This window comes from Typopeltis vanoorti, chromosome 18, assembly GCF_054136105.1.
Source record: "Typopeltis vanoorti isolate ZY-2024b chromosome 18, IOZ_Tvanoo_1.0, whole genome shotgun sequence".
NCBI classification, from domain to species: domain Eukaryota; kingdom Metazoa; phylum Arthropoda; class Arachnida; order Uropygi; family Thelyphonidae; genus Typopeltis; species Typopeltis vanoorti.
This window is the reverse complement of record NC_143566.1, coordinates 40175107-40202619: the sequence shown is the minus strand read 5'-3', so window position 1 is coordinate 40202619 and position 27513 is coordinate 40175107. Positions and strand designations below refer to the sequence as shown.

The 27513-nt window shown below is 35.3% G+C and overlaps 1 protein-coding gene across 3 annotated transcripts in view; it reads right to left on the bottom strand.

Annotated features, from left to right (window-relative positions):
* Positions 1–27513, bottom strand: part of LOC150096609 (retinoblastoma-like protein 1) — a 488590-nt gene that overhangs the window by 383220 nt on the left and 77857 nt on the right. For all 3 annotated transcript variants that reach the window (XM_090408756.1, XM_090408757.1, XM_090408758.1), the window contains exon 4: positions 24646–24710. In XM_090408756.1, the coding sequence (XP_090264882.1) occupies positions 24646–24710 (65 nt within the window). The remainder of the gene's footprint in view (positions 1–24645; positions 24711–27513) is intronic.

Here is a 27513-nt window from a genome sequence, read left to right as displayed (position 1 = left end):
AAAATGGATGAATGTGGAGCTTAACCATGAAATATGGAAAAAGTACTCTGGAGGAAGTACAAGATGAATAATAGTAATAATCAGTAACATGAAGAGTATAAAGAACAAGCCAGGAGAGTGACTCAGTAAGGAAAACAAAAGTAGACTATGAGCAGAAATTGGCAAGTGAGACAAAGAAAAACCCTAGAGGGTTTTTTTTTAGATATGTGGCAAGTAGAAGGAAAAATGATTATGATAAGATGAAGGTAATGGATGAAAGTTGCAGAATGGTAACTGCTGCAGAAGACATTAAGGTATTCATCAATTTATAAGCATGTTTCATCCTGATCAGGGTGGAATCATGAGGAACTTAAGTGTAGAGGACATGGAAGGAGATGGCTTAACTATAAATGAGTAGGAGGTATTTGAGGAAATGAACAAGACTGATGTAAATAAGGTGATAGGATTTGATGACATATCACCACGCATCTTAATGGAGTGTTTCAGGGAATTGGCAGTAGCACTGGCATGCCTGTTTAATATACAACAGCACAGGTTCCAAGGGAGGGTGAAATTGTTCCACTGCATAAAGGTGGTGATAAGGATGTAACTTAAAATTATAGGCTGGTCTGTATATCTGGAGTTGTGAAGATACTGGAGAGACTGGTGAGAAGTAGGCTATAGAAATGGTTGATAACAGCAGTATTCAATGTGGTTATCATCATGGGTTTGTTAAGGAGGAGATCACCAACTTACTTATGTACTATAACAAGGTGCCATATACCTTGGATAGGGGAGAATTTTGAAATTCTGAGAACACTTGACTACCTGGAGATGAAAATTATTGCAAAACAGCAATGTTATTTGCTTTCCTTCCTCCCAAACAAGCTGAATCTGAAAATCAGTTTTTATGATTTAAAAAAAAAAAAAAAAAAAAAAAAAAAAAAAAAAAAAAAAAAAAAAGTGATGTCTGCATTCTCTCTTTTAACAATCTCTACTTGTATTTGCAGGGATAGAGAATGTAATTAAAGGACTCATCTGAAGACAATATCATTGTTTTTGCCTCAAGTTAGTTGAGATTAAGCAATGCCATTTGTTCATAAACTCAATGTTCATTAACTCTTAATTTTGATGTTTAATCATTTCAACCTATTGTACCCTTTTTAATATCATTTTTATAATTGTTTTTATGCTGCTTTATGTAATATGTATGTAACTGAGACCTGTACATCATATGCTAAATAAATAAATAATGTTAAGAAACATCATGCAAACTAAAGCCGTATTTTTCAAATTGCAGGTTCACAACCAGCATTTTTTTTTAATGAAATAGAATATAAAATAACAGAGTATCTCAGATTCTACAGTTTTTACTTGTTCACAGTAGGCTGTATCATACCCTGCATATTTTAGTGAGAGATCATTTAATGGTATATTATTATGTCCCATCCGTGACAAGTAGTTGCATTTTTAGAAAGAGTTCCAAATGTATATGCCATGCCAGCTTGAAAGCCGATTAAATGTTATTTGTAAAATTAGTACTGGTGAAATGTCTTTAATCCTGCAGAAAAACTCAGATGCCTAATTATATACTAAGACAAGGAGTGATGAGAGCTTGGTCCACCTTTACCATGAGTTGCCTCAGTCCTGAAGATAATCCAGGAGCAAACTTTGTTTGCTTACACTTGGATAAAGGATTAAACTAAATTTATTAATTAATGCAGTCATTATGAACAGATTGGGGGAGGGGAGCATATATTTTATGTCACTGAAAATTGCAATAGGTTGTTAAGATAATTTATTTAGTTAGACACTACTGTTTGGTACTACAATAAAACTATTTCACTTGTCTATATTATGCAATATTGTGTCTGTGAGAGAGAGTTGTTTTTCATTAAGCAGGTTATTATTTTCATTCCAGATGTCTCAATTTATGCTGTCATTATTATTATTATTATTATTATTATTAAGAGACACCTCCAGGGAGTCAGAGACTCATTGAGACAGGCCTACATACTACACACACCAGCTGTCATACTTATTCTTGAATTCATTCACACTGCTTGCACTCACAACATCCAATGGCAATCCATTCCAATCACGCACCACCCTATGAAAGAAAATTAGCCCTTACACCCTTCTTGGTGGACTTCATTCTCAGCTTCCAAGGATGCCTTCTCGTCCTTTACCCACCCTCCAAAAATTGAAAAGTTTCATCAATTGAAATCCTGCATGACCCTTTCAGAAGTTTGCAATCATATCAATCATATTTACTAGTGTCTGCAGTCTGCAAATTCTCAATCTGTCATCATAATCGGTATTCCACAATCCTGATATCATTTTTAACACTCTCCTTTGTACTTTCTCCAATATATTAATCAAAACGGAAACCAGACCTGTGCGCAATAGTCCAAGTGAGGTCTTATCAAGACCTTGTAAAGAGGCAAAATAACATCCTTATCTTTATATATGAACATTCATTTCAGCATTGCAATTATCTTTTGAGTTGTATTTGCAATCTTTGCCAAATGGCAGTGAACTGACATTGAACTTGAGTTAATTTGCCAATGGACTGACACCCATTTTCCCATACCCACAATTTCAGCCTATTCAATTCATTCAGCAAGTACTGCATATCAGCAGCATTCCTGATTACCTAACTTTGCATCATCAGCAAATAGCTGTATGTCACTTGTCAAATCCTTCCCAATATCATTAATTTACAGATTAAAGAACAGTGGACCCAGCACTGATCTTGTGGTACACCACTTGTTACCTTAAACCTTGCAGACTCACATCCCCCCATATACCACTTTTTGATATCTGTTAGTCACCCATCCTCTTATCCATGCTAATATCGTATAACCCAAACCCATTTTACTCCAATTTATGCAACAGTCTACCATGCTGTTTTCTGTCAAAAGTCTTAGCAAAATTCAAAAGTATCATGGTGTATCCATTCCCCTTGTCTAGTTCAATTGTTACAGAATTAACATAATATGACATTAATAGAATATAACATTGTTATAGAATGTGAGCAAGTTGCTAAAACATGACCTTCCCTTAGTAAACCCATGTTGTTCACTGCAAAGTAGAGATTCACTGTCAACCCATTTCCGAATGCGAGCCCTAACCAATTTTTTTCAAAATCTTCACCACCACTCTTGAGATACTCATTGGTCGATAGTTGGATACATCAGTCTTTGCACCACCTTTGTGCAATGGAATTACCATACATTCCTTCCATTCCTGCAGAATCTTCCCTGTTCTGAGACTCATTAAACAGCCTGGTCAAAAGAATGGCCAGTTCAGCTGAACACTGTTTTAATACAGGTGCTGATATTCCATCAGTCCCTAATGCTGAATTCTTATTCAATTTGTGCAACAGCTCTAATACCTAGGCCTCACACACCTGTGTTTCTTCATCTATTGAAGAAGTAACAGTAAGCTCAATGTTGTGTTTACCAGGTTGATAGCTTTTAACAAAATGGGCACTCGTTAACTGAACAACTTCTTTTGCATCTGTAACCCTCATACCATCTGGATTTAGAAGAGTTATTCTTTCATATTCATTCTTTCTTTTACTTGCAGCATATCGATAGAATTCTTTTGCATTGCCTTTAGCATGCAGAGCCCGTTTCTTTTCATACCCATACTTTGCTTCCCATACAATAGTTGTGACTTTTCTAGCCTACTGCTTATAACGTTCATAACAGACGTCATCCTTATGCAAATGGTATTCCTTCCACATCGTCCTTTTCTTACGAATCTCTTAATAAAATTACACATCCATTTGACTCCTACTCTATTTATTCTTCGAACTCTCGGGACACATTCTGATATCGCATTACTTAAGTATTGTTTCAATGCTTCCCATGCACTGTCGATATTCCTTCCATCCAGCAATCGATCCTATTCCACTGAACTCAGTATATTCATCAGTTGGTCATAATTTCCTGCTTTGTAGTTCAGCATGTAACCATTCCTGATTGGAACATTCATAAACTTAGTCACTTCCCAAGTGAGTACCACAAGGTCACTGTCACTAACCAGAGGCAGAATAGTTACGCCTTTAACTGAAATGCCCTCTGACTATAATCAAATCTAACACTTTTCTTTTAGGCTTACATGGTGATCCGAATGCATTTTTGAAAATTAAGGAGAAAACTACTGTGTTTGAATAAAAACTTTAGTTTAATATAACTAAAATCTACATTCGACGTTTCAACCTTTATGTCAAGGTCAACTTCTGGAGCATACAACTATACACAGGAAACAAGCTACACTACAATCAAACTGGTTTGTTAAAGACACTAACCAACCATTACAACAATTGTTGGCCTGACCTCTGGTGGAAAAAAAAAAAAAAAAATTATACATCAACACTAGAGTCCTATTATTAGTGTTATCTGTTGGTTGTGGAAATACGTTGGGTCCAGAAGATGACTTGACATAAAGGTCGAAACGTCAAATGTAGATTTTAGTTACATTAAACTAAAGTTTTTATTCAAACACGGTAGTTGTCTCCATAATTTTCAAAAATGGAAATCTAACACTCTTTGCCCTCGAGTTCCTTCTGTCACATGCTGCTTGAGGAAGTTGTTCTGCAACAGCTCAATAAATACATTTTCATTCTTCTCATGAGATTCTATTGCTACCCAATCAATATTTGGATAATTAAAGTCTCCCATTATGATTAATCTTTTTGCACTCATTTTTTGTATTTGGTGATGCATTTTTTCATCACTAGCAACCGATCCACCAGATCTGTAACAACACCCCACTATGTAATTAATCTTGTTAGATTCCACCTCACACCAGATGGCTTGAAACTCAGTGCCACATGAAATACTGTTAGTAGTAATAATACTATCATAGTTCTCAACTCTAACTGGATTCAAGTCGTCTGATATCATTAGCAGCACATCCCCTTCTATCCTCTCTATCCTTCCTAAAAACTACCCTTGACTCGATACCAGTCAGGTCTCACTAATACCTACAATCTGAGGTCGAAACATATTGACTAAGGCAACAAACTCTATCCCTTTGTTTCTGATACTTCTAGCATTCGTGTATAGACATAATAATAATCTACCTGTTGGTTCTTTTGTATTGTCTTGTCTGCAGTCTGCCTGACACAATTGGACAACTTGCAAATCTCTATTCTCTAATGTCTTACACATCTAGACATCTTTGCACACATGATGGTCTGAACCGGACGAACATAAAACCAAAATCATTCTCTCCTCATCAACATTTCCATGACAAAGCCCATTCGCATCATTAACACAGTTATATAACATTGTCGCTCTTACACTCACATTCACACCATTCCTCCCTTTGTAATTTAGTTTCCCTGACTGTCTGTGTTAGGTCTCATACTAGTTGCAAGTTTTTTTAGACTCCTGATACCAAATGCATTCAGGCGCAGGTGTATATTATGTATAGTACACAGACTAATTGTCTCCATGTTGTATTTAATGATACAATAAAGCCGTTCCCCCCCCCACCTCCACTGCAGAATGGTGTCTGTTGGTTAGTGGGAATGTTTTTCATTAATATTGTGACATCAGCATTCCAATCTTCCAAAAAAAAAAATTGTTTTTTTCCTGATAAGAATAAATCCTACGTTTTATAAGAAAGGGACTGCATCTGGTTACCTCAAAATAAAATAATTAAATAGACATGACATCATTTACAACTTGTAATGGTGTAACTTTTTCATATAGTACTATCATAATTATTCTGTATATTCCCTGAGGATACATACATTTCAGGAATTTGATCGTGTGTTCTCTGTCAGAATGGCAGGAAAAAGACCCAGATGTAAATAAATTGATACAGTAAAATAAAGTACCTTAGACAACAGAAATATAAGATCTCATAATGTTGGAGTCCAGACAGACAACAGATTTATTTGGAGGGAAATTGTTGATCAGAAGTTCATAAGGATGTAGTTTTTTCTTACAGTATTATCACAACATCCCGTACATCCCCTGGGAGTATATATCAGGAATTTGATGATATACACTTCTACAGGGTGGCCAAAAATTAAACTTTCTCTATTCGGAGCTCAATTGATCTACATTCTTTATGTAGATCAATCTAACAACCGGAATGTCACCAAATTCAGTGGGGAGACTAATTTATTTATTGCATGATGGTAAAATACAGCGAGCAACATAATACACCAATGTAACAGATGTATGACAACTAAAAGCTACATAAAAGTAATTTTTACAAAGAAATTTTAAATTTTTAAAGCCGGTTTATAGCTTCTGTTGTAACATTATATCTTGTATAGTGTCCTCAAAAGCATATGTATACAAGCAGTCCAGTAAAATATTATTATTATTACCATTATTATTAAGGGAGGCCTCCAGGGAGTAAGGGACTCATCAAGGGATGCCACATACTACAAGCACCAGCTATCATATTTATTCTTGAATTCATTCACACTGCTTGCACTCACAACATCCAATGGCAATCCATTCCAGTCACACACACCCTATGAGAGAAAAATTAGCCCTCATCCCCTTCTTCATTCATTCTCAGCTTCCAAGGATGTCCTCTTGTCCTTTTTCCACCCTTGTTGTGTCAGCTTTCTACTCATATAACTATCCTTTAGTCTTTGGGTCAGATCCCCATTAAACTCTCATACGGGTATAATGTGGTACCTCTGGGGTACAATGGAATTGCCTCAAGATCGCAACACCAGAGTATCAGAGTGTCTGAGATCTACCTCTCGTAAAACGCCAAGGAAGTTTATATTTCGCTGCGCCACTTAGCGCTATTAGATTAAACAATATTATCAATCAAGAGGTGATCTCAAGACAGTACTTAAGTGATACCTTGCAACTTTGCAGACGTGGCCAGACTCTACTTTTCTCTAGTCTCCCCGCATAGGTTCATATTACTTTTATAAGAGGTACATCGGATTCCAAAAATCATAGATAGTCTTAGTTAGATACAAAAGCAAGATTTATTAGATATCATAAATATGTATATACAATACGATAAGCATAATTCCCATCTTAAAGGAGTTCCTGGCATTCAGGATAGAGTTAAAACATTACAATACTATAAGTGTACTTAAACTGACTAATCTGTAATTCTCTAAAGTAAGATTCTTATTTATACTTTTAAATACCTTAATCATGCATGATTATCACAATAACTCTCTATTTCTCAGTAGTGCAATCAAACCACACAAGATAGCATTTATATCTTTTACAATCCCTTCATAAATTAGCAATTCCTCACTCTAGACATATTAGTAACCTCCTATAACATATTATGCAACTCTATCACAATAGGAGACAGTAAGATTTAAGGTAACCCTCTCTAACTCATAGCAGCACAGTCCTAATTAATATCATTAATGTTCTTTCTTCTGTGTTTTATGTGGCACAAATCTCTCATTCACAATCAGTAAAATACAAATAAAGTCTACTTATCTGCCCTTTTGTTCTGTATCGCGTCAATGGTCTACCGGAATCTGCCATTCCATAAAAGAAATGTCCACGTGCTCCAATCTGGCTTTCTATGGACTGCTGGGCTTATTCCTTCTGTGGAGATACGACCGCCGAGTTCTGCAGCTGCCTTTATCGAAACCCTCCGGAATGGAGGCACTTTCACCCTTCACAGTACCGCGAGATGAACACACCAGGAGATCCAGGAACAAAAAGCTTTTTCTCAGGGGTGCTATACCCTTATATTTTCACTTTTCTTTCTCAGCGATTCTCACATTCCGTAATGTCCAGCCAACACCCTCAAGTGGTCTTACGTCACGGCGTCCAGCCTTCTCCGCTATATCGCACATGCGCTGACATCACGCTATTGCGCTCCCTCGTTACTGCTCCGTGACATTTGGACTTTACTTCTCCCCCATCTTGAATTTGTGCTAACATTCTATATCTTTTAATACATATTACTTTATTAAACTCTGCTAAAGGTTTACACTTCCACTATTGATTTTAACTCATTTGCGAGTGGTACTAAATGCACACTTATTTGTTTTCTCATAGTAAAATTTGCTTGATATATTTATATAGCATTAATTTAATACTCAGAGGCAATCACATGTATTTATATTCCTTTTTTGCTTGGAAACGCATGTTCGACTGTGATAAGATTGGTGTTCCTAAAATTCCAATCTATCACAATCCAACACCCTCCATAAACTGAAAAATTCCATCAATTGAAATCTTATATGAACCTTTCAGAAGTTTGTAAGTCTGAGTCATATCACCCTCTCTTTCTCCTGTTTGCTTGTGTTTGCAGTTGACAAATTCTCAATCTGTCATCATAATCAGTATTTCATAATCTGAATATCATTTTTGATTATCTCCTTTGCACTCTCTCCACCGTACCAGAATCAGCAAGGAAACCAGGGACCAGACCTGTGTGCAATAGTCCAAGTGAGGTCTTATCAAAGCCTTGTAAACAGACAAAATGACATTCCTATCTTTACATGTTGAGGTTCATTTCAGCACTGCAATTATTCTCTGAGTTGTATTTACAATTTTTGCTATATGAACCTTGAATTTCAACTTCTTGTCTATCAAAACTCCAAGATCCCTATCCTAATCAGTTTCTTTTAGTATAATCCCAGCAATATAATACAACATTGAGTATCTAATCACACCAAAGTGTATGACCTTACATTTACTGACATCCATTTTCACAGCCTATTCAAATCATTCTGCAAGTACTGCATATCAGCAGCATTCCTGATTACCCTACCTATCTTTGCATCATCAGCAAATAGCTGTATGTCGCTTGTCAAATCCTTCCTAATATCATTAATGTATAGACTGAATATGGTCAATAGTTTGAGAGTGATAGCTGCAGTCACAAGCAGGAGAGTCAGTCCATTTCCATTTATGTTGATGGTGTTTACATCTGCAAAGACCAGTTCTAATGCAGTTTAAGGTTGTCCAAAGATGATATGGTAGTCCAAATCCAGGTAGTTTAGATGTAGTGTCTGATATGGCTAATCTGGGATTGTTATAGTGTTGGTACCATTCATCTTTCCATTTATCAGGCAAGTTGAAAGATTGACTTATTAATTCCTTTGTTGTTGTTCTCCAATGAGGATTTCTTGATTTGTCTCCTTGTAGGGTGGATTTTGTATGCCTTTGTAGATAGGTAGGTTAACATTATTGGTTAAATTTGTCCATAATTTAGCAAGAGGTGCTTTTCTTTATAAATCTGGAGGTGAAATGTTACTGATGACAGGAGGCACCAATAATTTGGTGCAGATCTAATAGCTCCTGTTATTATTCTCATTGTTTGGTTAAGTTGGGTGTCCACCTTATGTATGAACACTGTTGAGCCAAACTAAGGAGGAGTACTCTGCAGTCGAATAAACCAAGGCCAAATCTGATAGGAATAAGGCTTCAGCATCTATGCCACAAGTTGAATCAGCCAGCTTCTGAATTATATTGAGTTTTTATTTTCTGAACTACTTTTCACTAGGTGTTCTTTAAAAACGAGTGTTCTATCTAGGGCAGTGTTTCTCAACGTGGTGCATACACCCCACAGGGGGTCATTAGAAAATGATGTTGCATTCGTCACCACATCACTGATATACTCAAAAACACTCGCAATTGTCGATGTTGCAACCCTGACTTTCCGAGAAAAAAAGCTGACATCGCTAGTACAGCAGTCAACATAAATATAGCACAGCAATCAACATAAATCAAGAAGAACTCTCAGAAAAGCAAAATGATGAGTCTATTAGAACTTTATTCAACATAAAAAGAACAATGGCATGGCTTTCTGATGAGACAGAAATACCGAAATTCAACTAATTTTGCAAAAAAAAAATAATGTTTCCCTTCCCATCGTCATATTTAGTTGAATGTGGCTTTAGTGCTGTAAATGACTTGCTACTGAAAAAAAAAATCATCTGGATATCATAAACCATGGGGATTCAAGATTGAAAATGACTAAATTAGTATCTCAAATAAAAACTCTTTACAACAAACAGCAGGCTCAAGGATCGCATTAACTTGGATTTTATTTTCCCGAGTTCAGTTCGATTTATGTTTTATAATATACAAAGTGTAATATAAAATTTATATTCATTGAAGAAATTCAAATTAAAAACAGTTTCACCTATGTTCCTTTTTTATTTAAAGTACATATTTATATTATACTTTTTCAGAACTTGGCTAACTATTATGCGAGGGGGGGGGGGCATCAAAATCTTTGAGGCGTTGAAGTGGGGCATGATCCAAAAAACATTGGGAAACACCTAAATGTGTACTGTTAAAGTTCAATAAAGTTCAGTTGAATGTGGCTTTAGTGCTGTAAATGACTTGCTACTGAAAAAAAAGAAATCATCTGGATATCATAAACCATGGGGATTTCAGATTGAAAATGACTAAATTAGCACCACAAATAAAAACTCTTTGCAACAAACATCAAGCTCAAGGATCGCATTAACTTGGATTTTATTTTCCCGAGTTCAGTTCGATTTATGTTTTATAATATACAAAGTGTAATATAAAATTTACATTCATTGAAGAAAGTCAAATTAAAAACAGTTTCACCTATGTTCCTTTTTTTATTTAAAGTACATATTTATATTATACTTTTTCAGAACTTGGCTGACTATTATGCTGGGGGGGGCTTCAAAATCTTCGAGGCGTTGAAGTGGAGCATGATCCAAAAAACATTGGGAAACACTGATCTAGGGTAACACCTAAATATTTAGGTGTACTGTTCAAGTTCAATAATGTATCTCTGAAGAAGACAGTAGGTCTGAAATTAGCCTGATATTAAGATCGAAGGTAGACGCATCAGTTTTTGATAGGTTTGGATTTAGATGCTACCGTTTGAAATATGATTCCGGAATTTTCAAATCATTCGTAATTATTTTTCAACTTTATTACACTTAGTGCTTTGTGTGATTATTGCAAGGTCGTCTGAATAAGCAAATTTCCTTGAACTGGTTTGAGGGAGATCATAAATATACAAATTAAACAACAATGAAGATAGTACAGAGCCTTAAGGGAGTCCATTATGAAGTTTGCAAGGTCAACTTTTTGAATTGCATGCGAATACCTGTATCCATCTGTTATTAAGTTCAATATGTTGGCGAGTCTTCTGCATGGAGTCATCTTCAGAAATTTAAATAGCAGGCCATTTCTCCATACTGATGTTAAGTCAATAAACCCAACAATAGATTTCAAATGTCTCTCAAAACCATTCTCAATCATTGATCTAAAAGCCAGTACTTGTTCACAACATCCTCTTCCTGGTGTGAAGCCTACTTGCTCAGGAGGTATTAGGTTGTTTATAATGGGAGATATTCTGTTGTATATAATCCTTTCCATAAGTTTAAGAGCAACACTCACAGAGCTATGGGTTGGTAGCTAGCTCCTGGTGATGGATCTTTACCTGGTTTTAGAATGGTTATTATTTTCTTTCTTCTATAGAGAGAGAGGGAAGATTTCCTGAAACCAAGATATTATATAGGTTAGTTAATCATTTTATGACATTCTTGCCACAATTTTTAAGAAATTCTGCAAAAATTCCATCTTATCCAGCATCTTTACCATCTTTAAGTATTTTAATAGCCTCATTTACCTCTTGAATCGTAAATGATCTCGAAAGGGTAGGGTTTGGTTTTAAAGATGTCTTCAAATTCAACAGTTGTATGTTGATGCTTTTTACAGACTGGCGATCATAAGGGTGTTTTAGAAGTTGCATATATGTTTTGCCTTCACATGACATCAAAAGATTGTGTCTCTTAGATGTTGTTGCACTGGGATCCAATCTCAGCAACAAAGACCATGCTTGTCTACTTGAATGTGAGACTAATCAAGACATGTGAAACTAATCAATACACAGAAAGAAGGATTCCACAAAAAAAAATTAGTTTGGAAAGTCACTGATAGGGAAATATGGTGCTGTTGCAGTTCAGGAAACTGATAATTTGCATAAAATGAAGTTGAACACCTGTTTTGCTGGAATCATAAGACATAGAGTAAAGAGAAACTTCACAAATGCATTTGTATTGATAGCCATGCTATCAATACAAATGCACTTCACTTTACTTACTGAGCAGTACCTGTAAAGTTATTTTACCTTAATGAGTATAATGCATCAACCAGTCAGAGCTTAGGACCCACCAGAACCTGCATAAAGATCCACTGTCAGCTAACACAGACTGGTGACATTGGAAGTTTGAAGAAACAGGATCTTTGGAAGTTCAACCACCAGTTGAACTTCAAAAGATCATGTTTCTTCAAACTTCCAAAGCTGCCATGATCACATGAAAATGTTGTTGTAATAGCAGTGCCTGTAGAGTAGCACAACAAATGGATATGCCATATTCCATGGTATGGAAAGTCTTGCACAAAATTATTACATTTTATCCATACAAGATCTGCTGCATACAGCAGCTGCTACACAATTATGATAAGCAACCAACATTTGCTCTAACATCTCTGGGCAGATTGGCAGGTGACAACACATGGCCTTCGAAAATTTTGTGGGTAGATGCGAAGCATCTTAATCTGAACTGAACTGTAAATGCCCAAAATAGTCAAATTTGGACTTCCGAATCACCCCATGCACTCCCATCACATTCATTGAAAATTACTGTTTGGTGCAGCTTTACAGCAGATTTTATAATAGAGCCATTTTTTTGAGAACATCACTCCAACAGGGCCAGTAAATATGGCTTGGATGAAGTCTAAGGTATCTTATATGTTACATAAACAAAATGGGCCATTACTCCCCATTGTGGATGGCACTGATTCAACCACAAACAAATTACCCAAAGCACTCAAATGATATATTGGCAACACACCTTCACACACAAAACACTCAGTCCACTTTAAAGTCAGTATAGAAAACCTCACACTCCAACACAATAGTCAATTCTGATGTTTTCTCCTAATTTGAGATGATAAACCTACATTGTTCTATTCATATTTATTTGACTGTCACTTATTTGAGTGTGTATATATATACAGGGTGTTCGGGATAAATTTGACATATTTATAATTAATTATATTTTTCCGTAAGTTACATGTATTAACACACACTTCTCTTCATTTAAAAGTTTGGACCCTTCTTCATTCATATACAAGATGTCAGAAAGGATGGATAGCTGGAACCCACCTGAATCATGGAAGAAAATAACTTGTATCATGATGATTCGTGCCCGCCATCAAAATAAGGATATTACGACTGCTGCCCAATGCTCCCTGAATACAGTAAAAACAATCAGGCATGAACTAGAGACTTGCAATGGTGACTACGAGGATGTAGCAAGAAGAAAGATCCCTAGCAGACGATCTGATTGCGTTCGTACAGCAGAATTCCTCGCAAATCTGCAGGAACAGGTGTTGAAGAACCCTGGCATTGGAATTCGGGCTTTGTTCGTGGAGTTGCTAACTGTAGTCAAGCCCTGGATAACAAGGGTAGCCAATGGTAGGCCGTATGTATGGCAGCAGGATTCGGCCCCTTGCCACACCTCTGGGAAAAGTCAAAAATGGTTGTCTGAAAATTTCTACGACTTCACCAGTCCAAATGTTTGGCCTCCAAACTCCCCAGACCTTAACCCCATGGATTATTTTGTATGGGGCGCAGTTGAAAAAGACACCAATCGCACTTCCAGTAATACAAAAGCCCAGTTAATGGATAAAATTAAAACAGTTTTTGCGGCCCTTCCCAGGGAGACTGTAGCATCAGCTTGTTCGAGGTTCCGAAGCAGAATTGAAGCTGTGATCGATGCTAATGGTGGTTATTTTGAGTAAATCTTGTTGATAGTATTGTAATTAACTCTGCCTGTAATGTTTTTTTGTCAATTCATTAAATTTAATAGATACAAAGAAGATTTTCTTTTTCCTTACGAAACTGTCAAATTTATCACGAACATCCTGTATATATGCTTTTTTTTTTTGTTACTTAAGTCAAGAAAGCATATATGAAGTAACTTTATTCCTCAGATCTAAAACACCAATAATATTAAGAAGGAACTTAACATTGCCTAGGAACGTGACAACAGAGCTAATTTCAGGTGATATGGTCACTTAAACAGAATGGGAAAGATTATCGGCCAGGTTGGAAAGAAAAGACCCATAGAAAGACCAAGATATAGGTGGATTGATATAGTCAAGTGCCTTAAAAGAGAGAAATATAAAATCTGATAATGTTGGAGTCTTGACAGATAACAGATTGATTTGAAGTAAAATTGTTGATAGGAAGTTAATAATGACATAAATCTTTCATGTAGACAAAGATTATTGAAGAAAAAATGAAAGAGTTTGAGAACAGGAACCAAACCATGGAGATTCAGTGGCAAGCCTTAAAGAAAACCCTGACTGATTCAGCCAGAGAGGCATGTGGTGAGGTTGTCTGCAAGGATAGAAAAATCAGAACTCCATGGTGGACACAGGAAGTTAAAGAGGCAGTGAAGGAAAAGAAGAAATCATATCAAAAGTTCCTGGCAAATAAGTCAGCTTGTGCTCTTAGAGAATACAGAGACAAATGCAAGAATGTTAAACACTGTGTAAAACTAGCTAAACAAAATTCATTGGAGGACTTTGGAATGAATATAGAAAATAAATATCAAGAATGTGGCAAAGTATTCTGGAGGTTGTTGAAGAAGCTTAGAAATGGAGGAAAGAGTGCTGTAAAAGGAGATAGAGATGATAAAGGTGACATGAAAACGGGAGAAAGAGATATCCTTGAAGTATGGAGTAATTACTTTGAAAAACTGCTAAATGAAACAAGCAGTGATGACCACACAGTGGTAAAAAACACTCAACAGGCACAAAGTCAGGAATACATATCCATACTTGAAGTAGAAAAAAGCCATCCAAGGCTTGAAATGTGGAAAGGCAGCAGGAGTAGATGATATTCGACCAGAAATGCTCAAGTATGGAGGTATAAAAATCTTCCAGTGGCTGCACTGCATAGTTCAGAAAGCCTGGACAGAGGGACGAATTCCCGATGATTGGAGTAGAGCTCTCATAGTACCCATATATAAAAAGGGAAATAAAACTGAATGTGAGAATTACAGAGGTATTTCCCTACTGAGTGTTCCTGGCAAGATCTATGTAAGTATACTTGAGAAATGGTTGAGAAGAATTGTGGAAGAACAAGCTGGACTCAGGCCAAATAGAGGCTGTCAGGATCAGATCTTCACTTTACGACAAACAGTTGAGAAAGCATGGGAATAACAAAGATCTGTATTTAAGTTTTGTCGATCTGGAAAAGGCATATGACAAGGTGCCAAGAGAGAAGCTATTCAATACGCTACAATTATATGGTGTCAATGGGGCATTATATCAAGCAATACTTAGTCTTTATTTGAGTTGTAAGTCAGCAGTTAGAAAAGAAGGAAGCACAGGAAGATGGTTTAATGTTAAATTTGGTGTGAGACAAGGATGTACATTATCCCCTCTGTTATTCATTATCTATATGGATCACATTATGAAGGAAAGTGGTATTAAACATGATATCAAAATTGGAGATGTTAATGTCAGCTCTTTGCTTTATGCAGACGATGTTATACTTCTAAATACGACTGCTATAAATTTGCAAGATTCCCTGACTAAATTGAATAACTGTTGTAATAGATATGATATGAAGGTTAGCATTAAAAAGACAAAGACAATGAAAATCGGTAGAATTGCTGAAAATGTCAACTATCAACAATCTGGTATGGTAGGAAGTCAATTGAATAAATTCATATGGAATAAGAGATAAATTAGTGGGAACACTAAATTAGCTGTATATATACAAGACAGTGTTCAAAACAGTTTTAACTTATGGATCTGAGAGCTGGATCAGAAGTAAAACACTTGACAAAGACTAGAAACTGCAGATATGAGAGTCCTGAGAAAGATTAGAAGAGTGAACAGATGGCATCAATGGCAATATCATATTAAAAATGAGGATATTAGGAAAGAACTTGACATTGTCAGCATCCAGGAATGCATTAGCAGATTTAATCTCAGGTGATATGGTAACTTAAACAAAATGGGCGAGGAAAGATTAGCAAAACAAGTGTTCTCTGCCAGCTTTGCAGGAAAACGACCCAGAGGAAGACCAAGATATAGGTGGATTGATACGGTACAAAGTGCCTTAGACAACAGAAATACAAGATCTGATAATGTTGGAGTCTTGACAAGTAACAGACTGATTTGGAGGAAAATTGTAGATAGGAAGTTAGTAATGATGTAAATTTTTCATGTACATGTCAGGAAATTGATAATGATGATCTTTCATGTAGTACTATCATGATATCCTGGACAACCCTTGAGGGTACATGTCAGGAATTTGATGATGAGTCTGTAAATATATACTGTCGACGGCATTGTAATATTGTTATTTTCTATTATCAACTTTATATTGTTATCAACCACGCCTTTTATTTCTTTTAAACGTGCACTTTAGTCCCAACTTATTTCTTCTACTTTACTAAAATAAAACTATAATCTGCTTAACATAGACCTCGCTATTAATTCTTTATAATCTTCTTTAAGTTCGCACTGCTAGTGATGACGTTTGTTATTAGTCTATCCACGATAAACAAGTTACCAACTCTGAAACTATGCAATTTAGAAAAATTTATTTGTTTAACAACTGCATTATTCTAAATTATATCAGCATCATCATCATACGTATCAAGGATTTAGGCCTAGTATGGCCTTAAAAGTCATCGTCGAATCGTTTAAGAGGACGTCCTGGTTTTCTTTTCCCTAATGGCTCGTACTTTAAGGCTTGTTTTGGTAATCTTTCTGTTTTCATTCTTTGAACCTGTTCCATCCATTTATGTTTATATTTTTTAATTTTTTCAATTACTGGTTCTTGGTTTAATTCTTTCATATCTTCGTTTCTTTTGTGATCAAATAGGGTATACTTTGCAGTTTTTCTCATAAGCTTCATTTCTGCTGTTGTTAATCTTTGTCTTTTTGTTTTATTGTCCAGATTTCGCTTCCATACATTAAGACCGGTAGGGCTAATGTATTGTATACTTTTAGCCTGGTTTGTTTTTGAACTAGGTTTGGTTTAAATATAGAGTTAATTACTCCTGTTATTTTTAAATATTTTGCAATTTTTATGTTTATATCTTTTTCATTTTCATAAGTGATCATACATCCTAGGTAGTTAAATGAATTCACCTGTTCTAAGATCTTGTTATCTAATACTATTTTAGTTCTTGCTGGATCTTGTCCTTTAAAGGCCATAGTTTTTGATTTTTCCGTTGATATTATCATACCATAATCTTTGGATATCTCATTTAGATTTAGAATAGCTTTCTGTAAGTTATCTTCAGAATTTGTAATTATTATTTGGTCGTCTGCAAAGAGGAGAGTGTTTAAGTTAACTGTAGGTGAAAGTTTAATTCCTTGATGTGAGTTTTTACTCCATTTTATTATTATTTCATTTAAGTAGATATTAAAAAGAGTTGCTGAGAGGGGACATCCCTGTCGGACCCCTTGGTTTATCTCTCTTGTATATGATAGCTTGTGATTTAATCTTATTTGTATTTGATTATTTTCATATATACTTGTGACAGCTTTTAGGATATTATTTGGTATTTGTCTTTCTTTTAATATGTTTCTTTTAACTTTGTCAAATGCTTTTTCAAAGTCAATAAATGCAATATGTGTTTCTAAATTATATTCTCTTCTTTTCTCTATTATTAATTTTAGGCAGAAGGCTGGGTCTATACATGATCGTCCTTTTCTAAATCCATTTTGTACCTCTAGAATAAAGTTTTCGGAATATTTCATTAGTTTGTTATTTAAGATTCTGCTATATATTTTGTAACATGAATTTAGTATACCGATACCTCTATAGTTTTTAGGGTCATCTCTATTACCTTTCTTAAAAATAGGAATCACAATTGCTTTTTTCCATTCTATTGGGGGGATACCAGTTGAGTAAATTTTATTTAAAAATAATAAGAGTCTTCCTTTGAATCTTGTTCCTGCATATTTATATAGTTCTGAACCTGGCTTATCTTCTCCAGGTGATTTTCCGTTTCTTGTTTTCTTGTTTCTTTCAGGCTGATTTCTAATTCTTCTTCAGTTATTTCCTTTTCATTTTTGTTAATTGTTTGCCAGTTGTCTTTTTTAAAATATTTGTCTGTCCACAGTTCTGTGTAGTAATTTAGAAATTCTTCTAATTTCAATTCAGTGTTTAATTTTATGTTTTCTTTGGTATCTGCATTTAGGTGTTTCAAAATCTTATATACATTGGGTCTTATTTTATATAAATCATGTTCTAAATTAGAAACAAATTTATTCCATGATTCTCTATGTCTTTTTCTGACTTCTCTTTTAGCTATGGCTCTTATTCTTTTATATTCTATTTCATCTTCTAATCTTTTACTGCTTAACTATTTGTGATAGGCTTCTTTTTTCTTTTTGATTATTTCTTTGATTGTATCATCCCAGATCTTCAGTTTTTTTTCTTTTATTGAATTTTTTGGTCTTTCCTAAGCTTTCATTTGCTGCTGCATTTAGTATCATTTTTATATTAAGCCATTCTATTTCTATTTCTTCATTTTGTTTTATTTTATCTAGATACTGGTTAATTCTTTGTTCATATAGCCATTGTACATTTGTGTCATTCAATAGCCTAGTTTTATAAACAAATGTTTCAATTTTTCTTTCTGTTCTTGTTACTTGTAGCCATTTAGGTGGTAATCTTAATTTTATTTTAACAAGAAAGTGGTCACTGCTTATTTCATATCCTCTGTGAACTCTAACATCTAGTGAAAATTTTGATGTCTTTTCATTTAATATGAAGTAATCTAATATTGATTTCCATCCTCTTGCTGCCCAAGTATATTTATGTATGTCTTTATGTTTATAGAAGGAATTCATTATTTTTAGGTTATTATAAACTACAAAGTCAATCAATTTTTTACCATTTCTGTTTAGAGTGTGTTCTCCATGTATTCCTATATTATTATTAATTTTCGTGTTTCCAATTCTTGCATTTAAGTCTCCTGCTAAAATTATGTAATCATTTTTATTTATTTTATTATATATGATTTGTAGCTGATTATAAAAATCAATATTATCCTGTTCTCTTCCTTCTTCTGGGGCATATAAACCAATTATTGTTAAATAGCCTCTATCTATTTTTATTCTAGCCTCTAATATTCTTTCATTCCATAATTTATAGTGTTTTAACTGTTTTGAAAGGGAGTTATGAATCCAAATCATGACTCCTGCTTGTGCTCTTTGGTCTCTGTCAACTCCACTGTATATCACATTAAAATTTTCAGTTCTCATAGTTCCTTTTAATTTCTTTTTTGTTTTAGTGATTACTGCTATTTTAAAATTTCTTTCATTTAATAACTGGTCTAATTCTATTTCTTTATATGCTATTCCTCTTACATTCCAGTTTGCTATGTGTATTATATTTTGTCGTTACCATTTTCGTTTTCCCTTTTCCATTCTAGGGTCGTTTCCCATAGATTCAATCCGATTATCTTTTTTTGTCAGCTTACAAGTATGGTTATGTTCTCCATGTCAGGGGACTAGCCTGACGATGGAATAGTTCAGTGGTAGGGCTGCTACCTTAAGGCTTCCGAATTTAAACCCATAGGAGGAATAGGGTATATTGAAGGGGAAAGGGTAGATTATAGAAGAAATATAGTAAGGTTTATAGAGAGGACATAGTTGTAAGGCCAGAAATGAAAAGACCCCATGGCCCTCGAGTACTCTAATAGCACAAGGGTCATAAAGTAAGAAGAGTTGGCTGATAAGGCCTTATAGGAAGGATTAAAGTAAGTGGGTCTTCCTCAAAGTAGAAGAAGGAGAGGATAGATCCAGCTAGGAGTCCATGGGAGAGCCGCTTCCCTTACAATCAAGACGATTGCCCCTTATGGCCCTGTTGGTCCACGAGTCCTTATTCAGTATATTCGGACCCTACCATATATACACACACACACGCACGCGCATGTACACACACACACACACACGCACGCGCATGTACACACACACACACACACATGGTGGGCTCTCCTATCCGCCACCCAGGGGACGCGCTCTCTAGGGGTTACAGGGTCCCCTGAGAGTCTAAATTTTATATATATATATATATATATATATATATATATATATGGGAATAAATTTTTAACTTGGGTATATTGTATATTAGGATAACCAAGCAATTTTATATGCTTGGTTATTTTAGCTCCTAATCCCAAGTATGCAAACAATTAAGTTTGCGCCTGAAACAAAGTTCAAGTCTAAAGATGGTACAACACCTGTGCAACTCATTGTAAAGGTGGGTAAAGCTCTGATCACTATTCTTAGTATTTTCCCATAATGTAAAGTACATCTCACTAGAAGACGTATACTGCAATGCATTATGGGTGGGGTCACTACCCAGACCGGTTTCAACCTTTTTTGAGGTCTCCTCAGTGAGTAGCTAGACCCTAAATACCAAGGTTTTAGTAATAACAGAGCGTTATCAACTTTACCTATATAAGTTGCAAAAAGGTGTATTAAGCTTTAATAAAAATCTCTTTAATAAAAATTGCTTGGTTATCCTAATATACAATATACCCAAGTTAAAAATTTATTCCCATCAATATCTCCTCCAGAGATTTTTATTAATGCTTAATAAAATGGTGTAGGGGATAGTGATATCCCCTACACCTGGATGTAGGGGATAGTGATAGACTTGGTGTAGTCTTTATTGTTGAGGGGGGAGGGGGGTTGTGGTTTTCAGGTTTTAGTATTTTTTGGATTTTTTTGGGGTTATAGCCATTGGCTAAGAAAGTGTTGAGGATGTGGTTTAGTTCCATAGTCAGGGCCTTGTCATCTGAGCAGATTAATTTTGCCCTGTTATATAGTGTTTTTATCACCCCATATTGTTGTGAGGGGGGGTGGTGGGATTGCTGGTGAATGTATCTGCCAGTGTGGGTAGGTTTTCTGTAAACAGAGAAAACCAAAGATCCATCAAGCTGGCGGGTGATTAAAGTGTCTAGGAAGGGGAGGGTGTTGTTTTCCTCTTTTTCTAAGGTGAACTGGACTCTGGGATGTTGGTTGTTTAAGTGTGTTAGGAAGGAGTGGAGTGAGTCTGAGCCATGTGGCCAAATAGCAAACACATCATCCACATAACGAAGCCAAATAGTCGGTTTTTTGGGGCAGAGTTTAAGGCTTTTTCTTCAAATGTCTCCATAAAGAAATTGGCCAAGGGTGGGGAAAGTGGTGAACCCATGGCTGTCCCCTCTATCTGTTTGTAGAACTTTCCTTGCCAAACGAAATAGCCTGAGTTCATTGTGAACTGAAATAGGGCTGAGATATCGGGAGGAAGCTTGGCTTGGATGAGCTCAAGGGTTTCTTTGAGTGGGACATTAGTGAATAGGGAGGAGACGTCACACGTCAGATGTTCCTAACACACTTAAACAACCAACATCCCAGAGTCCAGTTCACCTTAGAAAAAGAGGAAAACAACACCCTCCCCTTCCTAGACACTTTAATCACCCGCCAGCTTGATGGATCTTTGGTTTTCTCTGTTTACAGAAAACCCACCCACACTGGCAGATACATTCACCAGCAATCCCACCCCCCCCCTCACAACAATATGGGGTGATAAAAACACTATATAACAGGGCAAAATTAATCTGCTCAGATGACAAGGCCCTGACTATGGAACTAAACCACATCCTCAACACTTTCTTAGCCAATGGCTATAACCCCAAAAAAATCCAAAAAATACTAAAACCTGAAAACCACAACCCCCCCCTCCCCCCCTCAACAATAAAGACTACACCAAGTCTATCACTATCCCCTACATCCAGGGCACCTCTGAAAAAATAACTAATATCCTCAAGAAATATGACCTTACTTCCTGTTACAGACCATATAAAAAGTTGGCATCCCTTATCCGCTCTACCAAAGACCAACCACTTCCCCTAGACCTACCTGGTGTATACCAGGTCCCTTGCAGCTGCAAATTGTCCTACTTTGGCCAAACAGGCAGAACAACAAATATCAGGATTTCAGAACACCAAGACTACATCCGGTTTCACCAGTACAGCCGCTCTGGGCTGGCAGACCATGCCTTAGATACCCACCATAAAATTCGTTGGAAGAAGACAAAAATAATCCATCGCAGCAAGTTTAAATACGAAAGATTATTCAAAGAATCTTCAGCAGCTCTAAAAAACGTTCCTAACCTCAACAAATTTGGGTGCATGAAACTGCCCCAAATTTGGGAGACTTTCATTATGAGAACTTCAGCCCAACGGCCAAGACTACCAAATTAGCCCGCAAGAGGGCACCATTAGGACTTTAGGAACAAAATTAGTGTCTTAATTTCTTCCTCATTTGCTTTGTTAGTTCCTTTAGTGCACATACCATATCTTTATGTTCCTGAAGATGACAATGTGACATTGTCGAAATATAGAAGTGATTCATTAAAGTTATCTTTAATTAATTTACTTTATATGCGTTGTTAATTCCGCAAATTAATTACCACTATTATAAAATTACAAGGCAGCAATCATCTCTCCTATAAGGTCCGGCCAGGGTATCTTGTAAATATTGGCGAGTGTATTCCTGTAAGCTCTCTGGTCAAATTTCATACAAAACTTTTATTGTTTCTATATTCGGATTTGAAATAATGCTGGATTTAATATCCACTTAATTTTTATAAATTTGCATCACCGAAGTAAAGCCTTTTGGCTCTTTATTTTAGTATATACCCTCTTTATTATTATTATATAGATATCTTCATGGAGTCAGAAGACTCATCTTGGGAGATCCATTATTCAGACAATACCTCTCCTTAAACTCATTCTCTGATGAAGCACCTACAACCACCTCTGGCAACACATTCACCATCCTCCAAGAAACAAAATTTAATCGTAACACCTTTGCTAACCACGCTGCCACACAATTTCAATGAATTATCTCTCATCTCCCTTCCTGCTATGAAATAGAAAAAGAAGTCTTCAGTGTCACTCCTATAAAGCATAAATGTTTCTATCATGTCTCCTCTTTTTGCCTATCGGCTAATTTTTGAAGCCTACAGACCAATCGATTCTCACAGAGCATTCCACAATCTTTGTCACTCGCTTCTGAATTCTCTCCACAACATTGTTGTTCCCATGGAATCTGGGAGTCCAGATCTGTGCGCAGTAATCCACAAGTGGCCTTATATAGAGAACAATAACCTCTATACCTGCTTGTCAGTATGTTCAACAATCATATAATCTGAAGTGTTGTTTTGGTTATCTTCACAATATGCCCTATAAAAGCAACTCCCTTTCAACACTCACACCCAAGTACATGGCTTATTTTTCTTTTCTGTTTCTCAATTACATTTGTCATATCTTTAATTTTCACTCCTAGGAAACTTAAAGCAGTAGCGTCATCAGAAAAAAAAGTAAACGATTTACTTTATTTTCATTATTGCTATTTTACCTACTTCACTGCTATCCGGTCTCTTCCTATTCTGCTCATTTTTCTTATCCTATCTGAGGTTTTTAAACGTTTCTCAATTTCTTCTAATTCTCTAGTGGATTGTCGAACAATTTGTTCTAATCTAGATATTTCAAATGTCAAGTTATCTTTATTTATATCATTAATAACAGTGCTGTAATGCTTCTGCTATTGATGATATAAATAAATATAATTATTTATATTTATTTATAAATATAAATAATTGAAATATCTAGATTAGAACAAATTGTTTGACAAGAAGACAAGAACAAAAGTTCTTGTCTTCTGCATCAGCATGTACATTAACTGGTGCTTTTATACACTGCTTTGTTTTGATTTGTGGAGTGCTTAGGAGCCAAAGCTGTATAACTGGGAGGAGACCTCCACATAGCCTTTTAAAGGAATGCAGAAAACTGATGAGGCTTCTGACCAAATGGAAATGGCAAGAGACTTTCCTCTAACAACCTTTTCTATCTCTTGAAACAGATGAACTAGTCTGAGATTGTATACAATTAGCAGACTAAATATTAAATACACTACTGTGATATTAATTAAATTTATATGAAGCCAAGCTAGCTGTGCAAAACAACTAGTTCTAGCATGTTATGAGGAGCAGATGATATATACTATAATGAAATGCAATTGATCCTCAACTTTATGACATGTGGGACATACTACACTCCATTAACATATTCACTGAATGCCATCTCATTCCAGTAACCTGTGGACAAGGATGTTATTGCCATTTTCAAGACATATCATTTAAGAAATAATTCTGTTCAGGCTAACGAAGGGGAGAAACTTGTCACTCACACTTTTGGAATATAATATCTCACAGATACAGTATGTAGCGTGGGAAAGCAAAGTGTATGAATGATATTTGGAAGAATTTATTGAAAATACATGTTCAGAATTCACAGGATGAGAAGCCTTACAACAGATTGGTGACAAAATAGTGCTGCTAACTAGAGTTACAGTTGGAGATGATAAAGATGTAGAGCATTTGGTGGAAGAAGAGCTCCTTTAAATGAAGTCCTTTATAGATATTCATTTATCAAACAAGTCTAATAATTTGATTTTTTTTATAAGTCAATCTAAACTTAAGAAACGTGTATTTTATTCAGTAATGCTACTATTAAAAATATACTTCATTATATGATTTATATTTAGAAAATTTTACTATGTAACCATTTTATTCACAAAAGATACTGGCACAAACCTTTGACATGAACAAATAAAGTCCAACAAAATGAAAAAACTTCTGCAGGTGTACAAGGAAGCCTTCTGTAAAAATAAAATATTAATGACAGCTTCATTAGTAAATACATGCAAATTGTATATTAGAAGATAGAATGAAAATTTTAAAACCACATGTAAGATTATTGCAATAATAATTATGATTGGTAATAAGCAACTTCTGAAATAAGAAGAGTTTGTCTAACAAACACTATGATTAGTGTTTGTTAGACAAACACTAATCATAGTTGATATTTTAATGAGTGAAGAGCATCAGTACTGCAAATAGGTTGACTGTATAGTTCAAGCAGAGAAGCGAGATCCCTCGACACTTCTGCATATGCCAGAAACAGAAACCATTCCGATAATAGCGTAATCGATCAATGAAAAATTTTCTGACGTGTAATAATTTTACCAAGTTCATTACAGTCAAATCCTGAAGCAACTAATTTGCTTGTATAACAGTTGGAAAATTTTACACGAGTTCATACATTGGTGAAGAATATGTACATCGCCTTATTCCTTTCTCTGAACTATGGACATACTTTTTTTTTTTTTCCCAAGAGGGGGGAGGGGGAAAGCAAGTTCTCTTGCAAAATCCTCTGGCTTATGTTTAGTCTAAAATTTTCCACTTTACCATCATGAATATTGTAAAAGTGCAAATTTACAATAATAAACAAAATTGAAAGTTTCAGTATAGATGTAAGCACTAAACTGAAAAGTTTTCAGTGAATAACAAAATCCCTTAAAAATAGAAATATCACTGAAATAGATTATCCATTTTGAATATTAAATGAAACAGAAAAGCAGAAGTAGGATGATGGAACTGAAAGGGAGGAGAGAACAGACTTGTAGAAATTACAGAGGACTAAACAGTCTAAAAATTTAGTCAAATCCCAAATGAAAGACTTAAAAATATTGCAAACAATCTACTCTCAGAAGGGCAAAATTGTTTCAGACATAGAAGACCATGTATAGACAACATTTATGTGCTAAAACAAATTCTTCATAAAAAGACAAGAATTTAATTTAGAGACTCGTATGGCTTTTATAGATTACAAGAAAGCTTTTGATAAAATATTATGTTGGAGGTTTAATGGATTTTTTACAACACTCAAAAAGAATTAAAATAGAATTTAATACTTCCTATATTTCGTCCTAGTCACTAGGACATCTACGGGGATTACAAAGACAATTAATGTAACATGCACACAAAAACTTACAATACTGATTTGTATTGTAAGTTTTTGTGTGCATGTTACATTAATTGTCTTTGTAATCCCCGTAGATGTCCTAGTGACTAGGACGAAATATAGGAAGTATTAAATTCTATTTTAATTCTTTTTGAGTGTTGTAAAAAATCCATTAAACCTCCAACATAATGTCCTCACAGCACTTAAGCCTCTACACAAGAATTTTGATAAAATAAACAGAGATAAATTATGGAATATAATGAAAAAAGGGATATCCATTACATTTGGTACAAGCTATACAAAGTTTATATAAAGATACAAAAATACAGTTACAGTTAGGTAATAAATTAACAGAGGTCATTGAAATAAATCAGGGTGTCAGATGGGGATATAGCTTATATATATATATCCCACTTTTGTTTAACATATAAACACCTGAGGAGTATACTTAGTTTGGGGCAATGGAATCGGTTGCTGGATTGGAAGAATACTAATAGGTCATAGGAAGCATTTAAAAAAAATACTTAAACATTGCAATATCAGAATGTGTCTCGAGAGTTCAAAGAATAAATAGGGTAGGAGTCAAATGGATGTGTAATCTTATTAAGCAAGAAATTCATAAGAAAAGGATGATGTGGAAAGAATACTGTATGCATAAGGATGACATTTAGTAAATATTATGAAAATTATAAGCAGCAGGCCAGAAGAGTCACAACTGTTGTACCGAAAACTGAATACGAAAAGAAACTGCTCTGCAAGCTAAAGATGACTCCAAAGAATTCTATCAACATACTGCCAGTAAAAGAAAGAATGAATATGAAAGAATAACTACTGAATGCAGATAGTGTGAGGGTGACAGATGCAGAAGATGCTGTTCAACTAATAATGCTCATTTCACTAAAAGCTATCAACCAGGTGTATGCAACATTGAGCTCACTGGATGAAGAAACTCGGGTGTATGAGGAGGTGGTATTAGAGCTGTTGCACAAACTGAATAAGAATTCAGCAGTAAGGACTGAATGGATATCAGCATGGATGCTAAAAGATTCAGCTGAACTGGCTATTCCTTTAGTCAGTCTATATAATTTGAGTTTCAGAACAGGGATGATTCTGCAGGATTGGAAAGAAAGTATGGTAATCCCATAGCACAAGGGTGATACAAAGACCAATGTATCCAGCTGTCGATCAATCAGTATCAAAGGTGTGGAGTTGAAGATTTTTGGAAAAATTACCTAGGGCTTGCATTCAGAAATGGGTTGACGGAGAATCTCTACTTTGCATGAACAGCATGGGTTTACTAAGGAAAGGTCATGCTTTAGCAACTTGTTCACATTCTACAATAGCGTTACCAATGCGGTAGACAAGGGGAATGGATAAACCATGATACTTTTCGATTTTAGTAAAGCTTTTAATAGAATACAGCATGGAAGACTGTTACATAAATTGGAAAATATGCATGGATAAGAGAATAGCTGACTGACATGTCAAAAAAATGGTATATGGGGGATGCGAGTCTGCAAGATTTAAGGTAACCAGTGGTGTACCACACGGATCAGTCCTTGGTTCACTGTTATCTATTCTATACTATAAACGATAAGCTGAAATTGGAAACTGATGTGACGTTGGCTTGAAACCAATGTAGGTTGTAACGTTTTTGT